Raw genomic sequence first — 16,611 nt, forward strand, 5'->3', positions numbered from 1 at the left:
CGGTTATCTTACTGTACTCTGACTGACTCACTACGAGTCCTCTGTGACGGTTATCTTACTGTACTCTGACTGACTCACTACGAGTCCTCTGTGACGGTTATCTTACTGTACTCTGACTGACTCACTACGAGTCCTCTGTGACGGTTATCTTACTGTACTCTGACTGACTCACTACGAGTCCTCTGTGACGGTTATCTTACTGTACTCTGACTGACTCACTACGAGTCCTCTGTGACGGTTATCTTACTGTACTCTGACTGACTCACTACGAGTCCTCTGTGACGGTTATCTTACTGTACTCTGACTGACTCACTACGAGTCCTCTGTGACGGTTATCTTACTGTACTCTGACTGACTCACTACGAGTCCTCTGTGACGGTTATCTTACTGTACTCTGACTGACTCACTACGAGTCCTCTGACGGTTATCTTACTGTACTCTGACTGACTCACTACGAGTCCTCTGACGGTTATCTTACTGTACTCTTGACTGACTCAAGTCCTCTGTGACGGTATTGTGAGATGTCACACCACCTCCTGGTATGATAAATATAATGATCACAGGTTCCGAGCATAAACGTTGACAATTGTGTTCAACTGTGTAGATTCGAGGCCAGTCCCTTGTTATAGTGACCTGACAGGGAGTTCTGTAAGACTGATGTTCATTCTCTGGCTGGCTCTAGCTAACCTTAGCAAGCATGCTTTAAAGTATGTTCTAAATCACTTGCAGACAATTTGAATAATAGATTAGAATCTCAAAATTGGGATTTGAATAATTTGTCATATGTGCCAAAAACAACAGGTATTTACCGTAAAATGCTTACATATGAGCTTTCCCCAATGATAAAGAAATAAAACAAAATTAAAATAGAAACATAAGGAATACAAGATAGAATAATGGAGATACAATAGCTATATACAGGGAGTACCAGATCACTGTGCAGGGTAATAGCTATATACAGGGAGTACCAGATCAATGTGCAGGAGTAATAGCTATATACAGTTAGCACCAGTACCAGATCAATGTGCAGGGGTAATAGCTATATACAGGGAGTACCAGATCACTGTGCAGGAGTAATAGCTATATACAGTTAGTACCAGATCAATGTGCAGGGGTAATAGCTATATACAGGGAGTACCAGATCAATGTGCAGGGTAATAGCTATATACAAGGAGTACCAGATCAATGTGCAGGGTAATAGCTATATACAGGGAGTACCAGATCAATGTGCAGGGGTAATAGCTATATACAAGGAGTACCAGATCAATGTGCAGGGTAATAGCTATATACAGGGAGTACCAGATCCATGTGCAGGGGTAATAACTATATACAGGGAGTACCAGATCACTGTGCAGGAGTAATAGCTATATACAGTTAGTACCAGATCAATGTGCAGGGGTAATAGCTATATACAGGGAGTACCAGATCAATGTGCAGGGTAATAGCTATATACAGGGAGTACCAGATCAATGTGCAGGGGTAATAGCTATATACAAGGAGTACCAGATCAATGTGCAGGGTAATAGCTATATACAGGGAGTACCAGATCAATGTGCAGGGGTAATAGCTATATACAAGGAGTACCAGATCAATGTGCAGGGTAATAGCTATATACAGGGAGTACCAGATCCATGTGCAGGGTAATAGCTATATACAGGGAGTACCCTATCAATGTGCAGGGTAATAGCTATATACAGGGAGTACCAGATCAATGTGCAGGGGTAATAGCTATATACAGGGAGTACCAGATCAATGTGCAGGGGTAATAGCTATATACAGGGAGTACCAGATCAATGTGCAGGGGTAATAGCTATATACAGGGAGTACCAGATCAATGTGCAGGGTAATAGCTATATACAGGGAGTACCAGATCAATGTGCAGGGGTAATAGCTATATACAGGGAGTACCAGATCAATGTGCAGGGGTAATAGCTATATACAGGGAGTACCAGATCAATGTGCAGGGTAATAGCTATATACAGGGAGTACCAGATCAATGTGCAGGAGTAATAGCTATATACAGGGAGTACCAGATCAATGTGCAGGGTAATAGCTATATACAGGGAGTACCAGATCAATGTGAAGGGGTAATGGCTATATACAGTTAGTACCAGATCAATGTGCAGGGGCAATAGCTATATACAGAGAGTACCAGATCAATGTGCAGGGGTAATAGCTATATACAGAGAGTACCAGTACCAGATCAATGTGCAGGAGTAATAGCTATATACAGAGAGTACCAGTACCAGATCAATGTGCAGGGGTAATAGCTATATACAGAGAGTACCAGTACCAGATCAATGTGCAGGGGTAATAGCTATATACAGTTAGTACCAGATCAATGTGCAGGGGTAATCGCTATATACAGTTAGTACCAGATCAATGTGCAGGAGTAATAGCTATATACAGTTAGTACCAGATCAATGTGCAGGAGTAATAGCTATATACAGTTAGTACCGGATCAATGTGCAGGGGTAATAGCTATATTCAGTTAGTACCGGATCAATGTGCAGGGGTAATAGCTATATTCAGTTAGTACCGGATAAATGTGCAGGGGTAATAGCTATATACAGTTAGTACCGGATCAATGTGCAGGGGTAATAGCTATATTCAGTTAGTACCGGATAAATGTGCAGGGGTAATAGCTATATACAGTTAGTACCGGATCAATGTGCAGGGGTAATAGCTATATACAGTTAGTACCGGATCAATGTGCAGGGGTAATAGCTATATACAGTTAGTACCAGATCAATGTGCAGGGGTAATAGCTATATACAGTTAGTACCGGATCAATGTGCAGGGGTAATAGCTATATACAGTTAGTACTGGATCAATGTGCAGGAGTAATAACTATATACAGTTAGTACCAGATCAATGTGCAGGAGTAATAGCTATATACAGTTAGTACCGGATCAATGTGCAGGGGTAATAGCTATATACAGTTAGTACCGGATCAATGTGCAGGGGTAATCGCTATATACAGTTAGTACCGGATCAATGTGCAGGAGTAATAACTATATACAGTTAGTACCGGGTCAATGTGCAGGGGTAATAGCTATATACAGTTAGTACCAGATCAATGTGCAGGGGTAATAGCTATATACAGTTAGTACCGGATCAATGTGCAGGGGTAATAGCTGTATACAGTTAGTACCGGATCAATGTGCAGGAGTAATAACTATATACAGTTAGTACCAGATCAATGTGCAGGGGTAATAGCTATATACAGTTAGTACCGGATCAATGTGCAGGGGTAATAGCTGTATACAGTTAGTACCGGATCAATGTGCAGGAGTAATAACTATATACAGTTAGTACCAGATCAATGTGCAGGAGTAATAGCTGTATACAGTTAGTACCAGATCAATGTGCAGGAGTAATAGCTGTATACAGTTAGTACCGGATCAATGTGCAGGAGTAATCGCTATATACAGTTAGTACCGGATCAATGTGCAGGGGTAATAGCTATATACAGTTAGTACCGGATCAATGTGCACGGGTAATAGCTATATACAGTCAGTACCAGATCAATGTGCAGGGTAATAGCTATATACAGTTAGTACCAGATCAATGTGCAGGGTAATAGCTATATACAGGGAGTACCAGATCAATGTGCAGGAGTAATAGCTAAATACATTTAGTACCAGATCAATGTGCAGGGGTAATAGCTAAATACAGTTAGTACCAGATCAATGTGCAGGGGTAATAGCTATATACAGTTAGTACCGGATCAATGGGCAGGGGTAATAGCTATATACAGTTAGTACCAGATCAATGTGCAGGGGTAATAGCTATATACAGTTAGTACCAGATCAATGTGCAGGAGTAATCGCTATATACAGTTAGTACCGGATCAATGTGCAGGGGTAATAGCTATATACAGTTAGTACCGGATCAATGTGCACGGGTAATAGCTATATACAGTCAGTACCAGATCAATGTGCAGGGTAATAGCTATATACAGTTAGTACCAGATCAATGTGCAGGGTAATAGCTATATACAGGGAGTACCAGATCAATGTGCAGGAGTAATAGCTAAATACATTTAGTACCAGATCAATGTGCAGGGGTAATAGCTAAATACAGTTAGTACCAGATCAATGTGCAGGGGTAATAGCTATATACAGTTAGTACCGGATCAATGTGCAGGGGTAATAGCTGTATACAGTTAGTACCGGATCAATGTGCAGGAGTAATAACTATATACAGTTAGTACCAGATCAATGTGCAGGAGTAATAGCTGTATACAGTTAGTACCGGATCAATGTGCAGGAGTAATCGCTATATACAGTTAGTACCGGATCAATGTGCAGGGGTAATAGCTATATACAGTTAGTACCGGATCAATGTGCACGGGTAATAGCTATATACAGTCAGTACCAGATCAATGTGCAGGGTAATAGCTATATACAGTTAGTACCAGATCAATGTGCAGGGTAATAGCTATATACAGGGAGTACCAGATCAATGTGCAGGAGTAATAGCTAAATACATTTAGTACCAGATCAATGTGCAGGGGTAATAGCTAAATACAGTTAGTACCAGATCAATGTGCAGGGGTAATAGCTATATACAGTTAGTACCGGATCAATGGGCAGGGGTAATAGCTATATACAGTTAGTACCAGATCAATGTGCAGGGGTAATAGCTATATACAGTTAGTACCAGATCAATGTGCAGGAGTAATCGCTATATACAGTTAGTACCGGATCAATGTGCAGGGTAATAGCTATATACAGTTAGTACCGGATCAATGTGCAGGGTAATAGCTATATACAGTCAGTACCAGATCAATGTGCAGGGTAATAGCTATATACAGTTAGTACCAGATCAATGTGCAGGGTAATAGCTATATACAGGGAGTACCAGATCAATGTGCAGGAGTAATAGCTAAATACATTTAGTACCAGATCAATGTGCAGGGGTAATAGCTAAATACAGTTAGTACCAGATCAATGTGCAGGGGTAATAGCTATATACAGTTAGTACCGGATCAATGGGCAGGGGTAATAGCTATATACAGAGAGTACCAGATCAATGTGCAGGGGTAATAGCTATATACAGTCGGGTTAGAGAACCCTAGACACAGATAGATAACACACACAAACAAAAAAAATCTCTCTCGCTCAAACAAATCTCTTTTTTTTGTTCCCCTCTTCAAAGTTAATCTGGAGCGTGTAAGAGGGGCCTCAGATAACTGTCTGCTCCTCTAATAGCTCTTTTAATAGTTTCTCTGTTCTGATGTCACAGAGGATAAGATAAGAAATGTTTGGAGTAAATAAACATTTTAAATTTAAAAAAAAATTGAACTATTAAACTATTGGATTTTTTGACAGAGATTGAATGTGTATTTGAGCATTCTGCCTACACAGCAATCTGTCTAGCCATTTTCACCTGTATACTATCACTGGAAAAGACTGCTTGGAGCCCTGTGTTTTGGATTGAGGGCATTGATGTGTGTGAGATGTCCATTTCAACCAGAACATCAGAGAGAGCGCTAGTCCTTTAGTCTGTAGCCAGATGGCCTTCATAGAAAGCAGGAAGATAATAAGAAGTCTCAAATAAGGAAAATGTCTTGTCTTTTCATTTCTGCTGATTCAAAAGCATTGCTCTGCTATTAAAATGGTTGAAAGAGCATTCTGGCTCCCGAGTGGAGCAGCGGTCTAAAGAACTGCGCCTCAGTGCTTGAGGCATCACTACAGACACCCTGGTTCAAATCCAGGCTGTATCACAACCACCATGATTGGGCGTCACATAGGGCGGCGCTCAATTGGCCCTGTGTCATCCAGATTTGAAATAAAAATAAAATAAATAGGGCTTTAAGAGACAATTCTGTTTACATTCCATGTTTGGAGGGGGGCAAGTCTAGGGCCAGTCTCACCCTATTACCATCCCTTAACTACAGTCACCACTGCACAGCTGCGCCCCACAGTGGTACACCGGAGAACTACAGCCACTTTTTCTGACTAACAAGAAATCGTGATTAATTTAATACAGTACATTTACAATTGTCATTTAGTAGGCACTCTTATCCAGAGCAATTAGGGTTAATTTCCTTGCTCATGGGCACATAGATTGTTCACCTCGTATCACTGATGACAATATCACCAAAAGCTTAAATGCTCTCCCTGGTTGTTCATTAGGCACTAAAATAAATAAAATGGAGTTAAACAGGGAAGAACCGCTTATTTTTGTTTTCTGTTGAAAAACAATTTGCCACATTGTGTCCAAATGAATAGAACCTCTGTGTCCCTGGCCACTAGTCATGACTCGTGACACAGCGGTCTGAGTCTGAGTTAAACCAAGGGTCCTTGAGATGTTAACATCCTAGGAGGAATAGGCATGGTCCATATAAGATCCATGCAAAGTCACTGTCTCCATGGCCACCAAGTCACGACCGGACCTTCTTGCTGATACGTCTACTTTAGGCATCAGGAAATCTCCTTCGTTGATACGACAATACTGACACTTCCTGGTGTGACCATGAAGGTTAAATACACATTGATGAGCCACAATGTGAAACTGATGAGTAAATCATCAATTACATTATGGTACTAAAGGAGCATCTATGTAATTTATTTACATTTTGTAAATACAGGAAGTCAGGCGCCTTGGCTTATACGAGCCAGAAGCACTCTTGGGTCCGAAGGCAATCCGTTTTGGTAGCGTGGCAGCTTGATGTACAAGTACACCCCCTGGACAGGACACTAGTCTATCGCAGGGCCTGTAAATATAGTACCACAAACAAACTCTTATCACACCACATACAATGAATGATATGATCCACAATATAGATCTGTCATCTCTGATGGAATGTCTGTTCTGCCCTGTGTGAGCACAGGCGTTGGCATTTATAAGAAAAATAAACGTGTCCTCATACATTGTATCATAGCGAATTTGAGGAGTAGCCCCGACTGGGACTCAAACCAGGTCCAGCGACTGTCAACTCAACAACAACTGATACACCAAGAGGTCTAAATCTCGAGGTCTCTTGGTGTTGGCTTAAGTTCACTACAGTATAGATGCATCAATACTGTAAGTACTGTATTCTCCAGAGACCAGAGCTGTTTTCATCTGATCTATAGATGCTGACCAAGCTACCTGGATATACAATACAGTAAAATATAGACAGGTGCATTAATTCAATATTTTCCAATTGATTACAGAATAGTTTCACATTTCAGTCACTTAGCAGACACTCTTATCCAGAGCAACTTACAGGAGCAATTAGGGTTAAGTGCCTTGCTCAAGTGCACCTCGACAGATTTTTCACCTAGTCTGCACAGGGATTCAAACCAGCGACCTCTCAAATACTGCCCCAATGATCATAACCGCCAGGCTACCTACCTGTTAATGGTTTGGACAGTGGTTTGACACAGAATTGACAGGATTGAGGAAATGGGCAGTAACAATCAGGATCTCAAAATATTCCAAGCAAACATTTTTTATTCAACAGTCATTGGTGAACATTGGTGATTCCACTTATCAACCATGTAATTATTATAAATCGGGGATGCTAGATTAGATTCAGAGTGAAAACCTACAGGATGGTAGCTCTCCAGGAAGAGTGTTGGAGAGCTCTGCAGTAGGCTCTGACAAAATGAAAACACAGAACATCAGACAGGTCCCATTTCATTTATTGGGTCAAAAAGAGGAGTGTTAAGGTAATTAAAGTTGTCATTAAAAACAGTACAAATCTCATGTTAACATTGACACTAAACAGAGCTTCAAGAACTGTTCTAAGACTATGTTAAATAGTCACGATTTCTAGGAATAACATCAGTTCATGGTTTCAACTCCATGATCAGAATTGAAAAAAAGGTAGTTTAGGCACTTTTAGTTTAGGTAGTTTAGGTAGTTTAGGCAACTCCTCTAGATTCTAGCCAATCTTTCATCAGATCACCAACAGTAAAATAGCAACAAAGCATACAGTGCCATTTTAGGATTTGTCTCCTTAGTTAACTGCCACAATTAAGTCTCATTCAGATACGAGTAGTTGAAAGACAGATTAGGCTCCCCTCTCATTCCATGACAGGTTAAGCATGAAGTGGGACATGTTGTCCCAGCTGATAAAGCATATCAATTTATTTATTTATTTATTTATTAGTGTTGTGTACAATAAAAACACTTAGGTATCGAAAGAAATTCAACAACCACAGGCCTACGCAAGAGCACTCAACCTTAAAACAAGCCTCTGTGACCCTCATCACTCACCAACTCAGAAGTCTCTTCTCGACAGTGGCCTTCTGAACCGTCATCACATGAACCTCGTCCCCAGGCTCAATTGCTACCACATAGAGAGCCGGCTGTGTGGACGAGATTATGATCACACACGCAATCCTTCACAGTCAACATTCCATATCTTGCTTGCAACCTCACCTAGAAGAGCCCTGGTCTACATACACAAACCCACCATTATACCAGCTGCACTCAAGTCTCTGACATGGAACCAGCAATTAAAGATTAAAAGGTCATGAGACATGTAATTACGATACACATGGTGCAACAGACAAAAACACACGACACATAACAAGACCGGGGATCAATGACTCACACATGATTAGACAAAGACAATATACAAGGATCAGATAGATGATCAACTTGACTTTGTAATAGTGATTAGTGACTAATCAATGGTTTGAATAGTGATTAGTGACTAATCAATGGATGATGCAAGCAGGGAGAGGGTAGTGGAGGAATTTAGCAGTGAAAAATAGTGGAAGCAAATTAAAGCAAATTATAGGGCAATATAGGAATCCATACAATAGTCATATTTAGAAAGTGCCAAGAAATCAAGACTATACTTACTAAAGCATCACCATGCAAAGAAAATAAAGCAGCATTTCACCAGGTGTTCCTCATTCCCCTGCACCAGCGAGCACAAAACTAAGGCAGTAACCTGAAACAGCCATACTTACGCATTCAACACCATTCAAACATTAAATGACTGTGTAATTGGTAACCTCTCCCATGGGTAAAATGGATTCTCCAGTATCAATCTAAATCAAACATTCACCAGCTGCTCTCTATGCGTGTGCCTGTTTACGGTCATAAATGGATCAATTATTTATGTAACGAGAAGACACGTGAATCCTGAAAAGCTTTTTACTGAGAATTCGTATGCCAATATTAAAATATCTAAAAACATGCGAAACCCCCAAAATCTAAAGTCCTCGTCATCAGAGCACAGGCTACTGAAGCAGGGAAGACAAGTTCACTCAAGCAGTGGGAGCATTGTGACAACGTGGCCATCCAGTAAACCAGCTAGCTATGCCATGAAACGACACCGTCATGTGATCCACAGGTCCCATTCTGGAGGTTAAAGGTCATTCTTAAACTCAGGAGGTCCATAACTGGGCCGTCCCTCCACTGCCCATCTGTAAAGGTTTCCATGTCCTTTTGAGCAAGTACCACAACCCTCCACTCCTCTCAGAACATAGGATTCTTCACAGAGGAATTGCAGCGTCCACTGGGTTTCAACTAAACTATGCCTACGCACAACATTAGTATAGAAGTTACTATCCATAGAATCAACAGGTGAAATGGGGCCACGGACTCCAGGAGCGGACCCACAGGAAGAGATGCCTCTAGTTTGAATACTTCAGCGCCAGCTAGAGGAGAAAGAAAGTCTCATTTTCACATTCTAGCTCATTTCCCCTGAAATAAAAAAGGTATTTTCTCTTTGATGGGCCACTTTAAAGCATTCTAGGGCCTAATAGTTTTAGATGACCAATGTCATCCAATTACATAAACATTGAATGAGTTAATTACCTGTGTATGTTCTCATCAATGAGAGTGTTACGCTGGTATACTTATAATGCCTCCTCTCCAAATGAAGAGTTTATTATGAGGATTGATTGGCTCACAATTACTGTAAAACCTAATGGTATGGGGGTGTTGGTAGCCCTCTGGCTCTCTCATTGGGTAGGTATTCTAGACAAGGTCAACTACACAGCATAGTGTGGAATGATACACACTTCATAATTATAATACATGTTAAGTTGCTCATACGTCACGAGCATGGCTGGACCAAACGCAGAGGCTGAAATCAAACTTTCGCCCAACTGTGTGTGGTGTGTTGCGTGTGTGTGGTGTGTTGCGTGTGTCTGTGGTGTGTTAGCGTGTCTGTGGTGTTGATATTTAACAGCGCAACGTCTCACCTTGTGGGCAGTGTCTGCAAACTGCTGGGCTTTGTGCATCAGGTCTACTGTCTTGTCCTCGGCACGGCCCAGTCTCTCCCCACGCTCCTGCAGGGCCTGGCTTGCCCTCTTGACTACACTAGCCATACTGTCCCCTGGGGGGCGCTGCCCACTGGGACTTGCTCTGTGACCTGCTGCACAACACACAGAGAAACAGAGAGACAGACAAAAACTGGTCATGACCACACACACCAAAGATAGGATACCTAGATAGGATACCTAGATGGGATACCAAACAGGTATAACATTATGTTACAACATCCAAGAGACAGAATCAAAATGTCGATCTAGCCATCTTTGCTTTCTTTTATTCTAAACTAATGTTTGTCGAGAGAGAGGTAACAATCTGTAGGGGGGGGCTGGATCATGCCACCCGGACAGGTATACTTAGGAGAGAGACAGCCCTACATTTTCTGTTGATCTGCATCTCTATTCCCTGCTACTGCCTGGCACCTCTCTCTGTGCCACACACACACACACACCACACACGTCAGTTGGTTCCATGAGGAGCCGCGTTTCTTCTCAGTCTCCCTACCCCGCAGACTCAAGGCTCGCCTTTGTTATTTTAGCAGGAGGTTCGGACACAAAGTCGCCAGTCAGCTAGCCGCAACCTCATAGAAGAGCCATTCTCTACTGTAGCGGAGAGAGGTGTTACAGAGGACAATTGACAAAACCATCCATCGCCTGAGAGAGGATTATAAAGGAGAATATAAAGGATAGAGCCATAGGCCTACCACTACACCTTACCTCCAGCCTGAGGACTGCTTTGTTTTGAAACCATCCCCTTCTTCATGCGGTTGAAGAAGACCTTGCAACGGTAGATGACCAGATTCACAGTGCAGGCATCTGTTAGAATGACACCCAATGAGACTGATAAAAGCTGTATCATAACCATGATCAATAGGGCAAATAGACAGTACAGAATCAAACAGGAAATTGGAGTCCATGCCATATCATGAGGATAAACCACTCCTACAGTCTCAGAATAATGCAAACTGATAGCTGGTCAATATTGCACCCTAACACTTCCCCTAGGTCAATGCACGTCGATCTGCAAACATGGAAGGGTTAGGACCAAGGGGAAGGGAGTGAATTGGGACTGACTTTTGACAGACTACGCTTTTCCTTTCACACCCCTTTACCTCCTGTGAGTTTGGACTGACAGTTGACAAATTCAGTCTGGCGGGGCCTGGGACCCACTGTGCTCTTCCGTCTAGCCTGGGCCCCTGGAACTCCTCTTTGGCCCCCTTGGGATCCTGGGCTAACCTGGGCCCCTGGACTAGCTCTCTGGTCCTTCTGCTGGTCTCCAGCTGGACTACCCAGGCCACCAGGGACCCGCTCCTTGCCCTCCCAGTAAGTCTGACAGGCGTGGTACATGATCTGGATGAAGATGCACTTCTCTGCCGCTGAGCTGGCCACCCATTGGTCAAAGGCATTGTCGAACACCAGGTCAAACTCTGGGCAGTCCTGTGGGAGATTACAGAAGGGTATACAGATGAGGGATACGATAGAGAAGTCACAAGACAGTAGAGGAGAATAGTGGACCAAACCAATCACCCAGAAACACATGGGTCAGAATCCTGGTGCTCCAATCCCAATTCAACCCTTTATCCATCAAGACCTGATTGGCTCTACTAGTCTAATTAGCCCCCAAACCGCACTGATTCTCATCCATTCTGCTTTGGGAAACTGAACATGGCAGAGGGGGCTAAGGAGAGAGGAATGAAATGGATGTGTTTGGGATACAGGGCTTCCAGAGAATCTAGGCAGTACAGGCTAAGATACACAGAAGAATATCACATCTATACCATCTCTATGATGACGTCACCTTGTTGGGGTCGATGCCATCGACCTGGCGGAGCTGCTCCACGCTCCACTGTGACCTCCTGGTGAAGGAGGCAGAGCCTCCAAACTGCTTGACCTTGGTGATGAGGAGCTGGGCTGGTCTCTTATTGGTCACTGGGGGATTAGGAGGGGTCATCGGTTAGAAATATGAAACCACAGTCATATAATGTAAAAAATATCAAAGTAAATCTACACAGTACTACAATGAAGACAGGATATAAAGAGATTTAGGATTCACTTTCCACTAATAAACGTGTTTGATTTTTTACAAACATTGGACACACACAGGACCAGTCACCATCACAGTTCAACAATTAGACCGCCAATGCCCATTCTTCTTCAGTGGATTCTCTTGTTCAAACGATATGAGGGGTTGTAATGGGGGAGACTGGCAGTGCCAGCTGAGGACACTAGTCACTCTTCCGTCAGTGGTGTAATTGGGACGGTGTGAAGAGTCCCTCGAGGGACACTGGGGCAGTGAATGCCCATGACTCTGGGTGACTTCATCACAGTAACAATAGCTACTATGGATGGAGAGTGAGTGACACTGAACATCTAAATAATATGCAAGTGATCCTGCTCAATTATAGGATCCATGTCCTCTGACAACGTCAGACTCAGTGGTATTAGATAGCCAGCATCACAATGTCCTGACTGCAACACAATGAATACCTCTGCATCGTTCCAGTCAGATAATTCCACCATGAGATGGTTAAACAACGTAGCCTTTTAATCCTGAACAAGAGAGTTGTTTATATACACAGCAGATCAACAAGTCCTGGATTTAAAATTAAAGTCATTATGGTCCCAGCTGAGAGAAATATGTTACAGGAGCCTACCTGACAGATGTATGTCATAGAGAAATATGTTACAGGAGCCTACCTGACAGATGTATGTCATAGAGAAATATGTTACAGGAGCCTACCTGACAGATGTATGTCATAGAGAAATATGTTACAGGAGCCTACCTGACAGATGTATGTCATAGAGAAATATGTTACAGGAGAGCCATAGAGAAATATGTTACAGGAGCCTACCTGACAGATGTATGTCATAGAGAAATATGTTACAGGAGCCTACCTGACAGATGTATGTCATAGAGAAATATGTTACAGGAGCCTACCTGACAGATGTATGTCATAGAGAAATATGTTACAGGAGCCTACCTGACAGATGTATGTCACAGAGAAATATGTTACAGGAGCCTAGCTGACAGATGTATGTCACAGAGAAATATGTTACAGGAGCCTACCTGACAGATGTATGTGATAGAGAAATATATTACAGGAGCCTACCTGACATATGTATGTCATAAAGAAATATGTTACAGGAGCCTACCTGACAGATGTATGTCACAGAGAAATATGTTACAGGAGCCTGCCTACCTGACAGATGTATGTCATAGAGAAATATGTTACAGGAGCCTACCTGACAGACAGATGTATGTCATAGAGAAATATGTTACAGGAGCCTACCTGACAGACAGATGTATGTCATAGAGAAATATGTTACAGGAGCCTACCTGACAGACATATGTATGTCATAGAGAAATATGTTACAGGAGCCTACCTGACAGACAGATGTATGTCATATATTCTCCCTTGCCTCCAGTGGGAAGAAAGGGAACCTTTTTCCTTTTTCTCCTCTTAACCTCCACAGCCACTAGTATCCTCTCATCCCGGGGGGCAAACACTTCCCTGTTGATAACTGACTGGATATTCATAGTGATCTGGGAGTAGGATAGCCAATAGACAAAACAGATTGATGAAGGAAAATATTGAGTATTTTACTCGTGAGTCACATGCTTAGTGTATAGTCTTCCAAATGAATAACATCGTATGTGAAAGGTTAGCTACAGATTGGTTAAATCACATTAGCTGGTGTAACAAAGATTTGTTTGTATTCAATTACTGGGAGTTACAGGGTACGTAGTGTTTAGTGTAGCGCAGAGATTTCTTCATGGAGCAAAACAAGAATTTATTAAAATAACATTTTCTACATTCAAAACCGACACCTGCAATGGGCCACTTACGAGACCCGTGTTTCCATAAATGAAGGACAAAGACAGTGTCGCCAAAGTGTTACACCAAGCAGTACCGATCCTGTATCTCCCAGTAATGGATACCAAAACTCTTCGGCTAAAACACATTATCTGGTGAAACAATCTGTATTGTAGCTAGTGAAAGGTAAACTGCACACCTGTTAAGAGTGGGAGACGCATTAAACTGATTAAAATGAATGTGTCATGGGTCCTCTTTATTCGTTTAAATTTGATTACATTTATCATCATCAACATCCCCAAATGCTTTATCGATTATTATTTAGTAACCCTCGACATACAACCAAGAGAGAATAAAGTTGTATGGTATACAATACCTTTTTTGTTGTTTTACTCCACCAAGATGCAGAAACAGCTAGGCTGATTACCAAACGACTCGATTGGCTTGTATAACTGTCAGGCTGCCACCTCTAATCAACCGCCACAAGGTTTACAATCCGAGTTAAATTTCTACTCTCGAGCATTGCGGAGAAGTTGACTCTGTCTGGAGACCATCCCATTTGAACAAGTTAGAAGTCACGTGGGGAAAATGATTCATTGGGTTGAATCTCATACAATAATTATTTTAATCTTGGTTTACCATCAGTTTTCATAGGCTTACTCTTTGCAGGTTGCTTTCTCAGGAATACATTAAACAGGAAATCAGCAGCAAAAACAATAGCAACGGCACCCTCACTCCTGGTTTGGTAAAAATATGATTGTGCTGGATAAATGTATTCACTCTCCAATCCATAGACAGCTATGCATGTAAGGATCCATCAAAAGTGTTGTTTTAACCATGTTTTGAGGCCTTATAGTGTTTGTTTCCATTTTTGGTTTCCAAACATTGGAGTAACACAAGCTTATATTTTAGTGTGACAGTTGAACTAAGCTCATGAGACATGTATAAGTTATATTCTTCAAGAATCCGTGGGTACATACCATTCCTTTAAAAGTCTAAAAAAGGATGTAGTTACCGCTGATTGCCTCTTTAAAAAGTTTAATTTGCCACGACACTATTTCCAAAGCTAACTGATATGGCTCGTCTTTATTTATTCAAAAGTAGGCCTAATGTTGAATGCACGGAGACCACAGACAGACAGCTGTAGAGATATAGTTTAATGTAAAACAAATGGTTTCCCAAAGTTAAGCACCACGTCATTCATTTGAAGAGGGAACGGGGAAAAAATGGTTTCCACTAGTTACCACAGCCCAAAAGTAGAAATTGGCTATCGTAAAAATGTATGAAAACAAAAATGTGCTTAATTTAAGGTTAGGTTTGGGCATAAGTTTAGCAGGGTGGTTAAGGTTCGGTTTTGAATCACATTTTAAGAAGATACATTTTTAGAAAAATGCGTTTTTTAAAACTTTGTGGCTGTGGTAACAAGTGGCGACCGTTAAAAAGAGTGAGCATGAGTGGATCAGACAGTGAGTGGAGAAGAGACATGACAGAAAAATAGTGTCCTCTGGTGGAAGGCAAAAGGGAATATGGCTGAAGGGTGGACGACCCACAACACAATCACAATTACATTTCCTTAGCACAGGAGGTTGGTGGCACCTTAATTGGGGAGGACGGGCTCGTGGTAATGGATGAAGGGGGACGGGCTCGTGGTAATGGATGAAGGGGGACGGGCTCGTGGTAATGGGTGAAGGGGGACGGGCTCCTGGTAATGGATGAAGGGGGACGGGCTCGTGGTAATGGGTGAAGGGGACGGGCGTGGTAATGGATGAAGGGGGACGGGCCGTGGTAATGGTGAAGGGGGATGGTAATGGATGAAGGGGACGGGCTCGTGGTAATGGTAAGGGGGACGGGCTCGTGGTAATGGATGAAGGGGACGGGCTCGTGGTAATGGATGAAGGGGACGGGCTCGTGGTAATGGATGAATATGGGGAGGGGGACGGGCTCGTGGTAATGGATGAAGGGGGACGGGCTCGTGGTAATGGGTGAAGGGGGACGGGCTCGTGGTAATGGATGAAGGGGGACGGGCTCGTGGTAATGGGTGAAGGGGACGGGCTCGTGGGGGACGGGCTCGTGGTAAATGGGTGTAATGGATGAAGGGGGACGGGCTCGTGGTAATGGGTGAAGGGGGACGGGCTCGTGGTAATGGGTGAAGGGGGACGGGCTCGTGGTAATGGGTGAAGGGGGACGGGCTCGTGGTAATGGGTGAAGGGGGACGGGCTCGTGGTAATGGGTGAAGGGGGATGGGCTCATGGTAATGGCTGTAGCAGAATTGGTGGAATGGTATCAAATGGTTTCCATGTATTAAGCCATTCCATTTGCTCCGTGCCATCCTTTATAAGCCGTCCCCTCAGCAGCCGCCACTGTTCCCTAGGTTACAGTACTTCATTTTGTCTTCAATTACAACTCTATGCGAAATTAAGAGAAGACATCGATGTCACTTACACGTTATGGCACATGAATGGGTCAATTGTATCCTAAGGACGATGAACCTATCATCTCTATGAGTGTAACAGTGACAACATCCCACTGGGCACACACTGGTTGAATCAATGTTATTTCAAAGAAAT

At 42.6% G+C, this 16,611-nt stretch overlaps 1 protein-coding gene across 2 annotated transcripts; it reads right to left on the minus strand.

Annotated features, from left to right (window-relative positions):
- Positions 1 to 7,621: 7,621 nt before the first annotated feature.
- Positions 7,622 to 14,599, minus strand: LOC118387113 (syntaxin-binding protein 6-like). Of its 2 annotated transcripts, none has more exons than XM_035775273.2 (7): positions 14,421 to 14,599; positions 13,614 to 13,773; positions 12,028 to 12,158; positions 11,342 to 11,666; positions 10,947 to 11,045; positions 10,161 to 10,330; positions 7,622 to 9,611 (listed from the first exon to the last, which is right to left on the minus strand). In XM_035775273.2, the coding sequence occupies exons 2-7, from the start codon at positions 13,765 to 13,767 to the stop codon at positions 9,588 to 9,590; spliced, it is 903 nt and encodes a 300-aa protein (XP_035631166.1). In that variant the 5' UTR covers positions 13,768 to 13,773; positions 14,421 to 14,599; the 3' UTR covers positions 7,622 to 9,587. The 2 variants fall into 2 exon arrangements, with proteins under 2 accessions (XP_035631166.1, XP_035631165.1); XM_035775272.2 differs by having other exon boundaries at positions 10,161 to 10,333; positions 14,421 to 14,595.
- Positions 14,600 to 16,611: the final 2,012 nt, after the last annotated feature.

This window comes from Oncorhynchus keta, chromosome 8 (assembly GCF_023373465.1).
Source record: "Oncorhynchus keta strain PuntledgeMale-10-30-2019 chromosome 8, Oket_V2, whole genome shotgun sequence".
Taxonomy (NCBI): Eukaryota; Metazoa; Chordata; class Actinopteri; order Salmoniformes; family Salmonidae; genus Oncorhynchus; species Oncorhynchus keta.

Bases quoted from the DNA above. Each gene is read 5' to 3' on its own strand.
- LOC118387113 (XM_035775272.2), bottom strand. From the start codon at position 13,767: ATGAATATCCAGTCAGTTATCAACAGGGAAGTGTTTGCCCCCCGGGAT. The intron at 11,667-12,027 runs GTGACGTCATCA...AATCTCCCACAG, and splicing joins ATGGCATCGACCCCAACAAG to GACTGCCCAGAGTTTGACCT. The intron at 9,612-10,160 runs GTGAGACGTTGC...TTTCTCCTCTAG, and splicing joins TTGCAGACACTGCCCACAAG to CTGGCGCTGAAGTATTCAAA.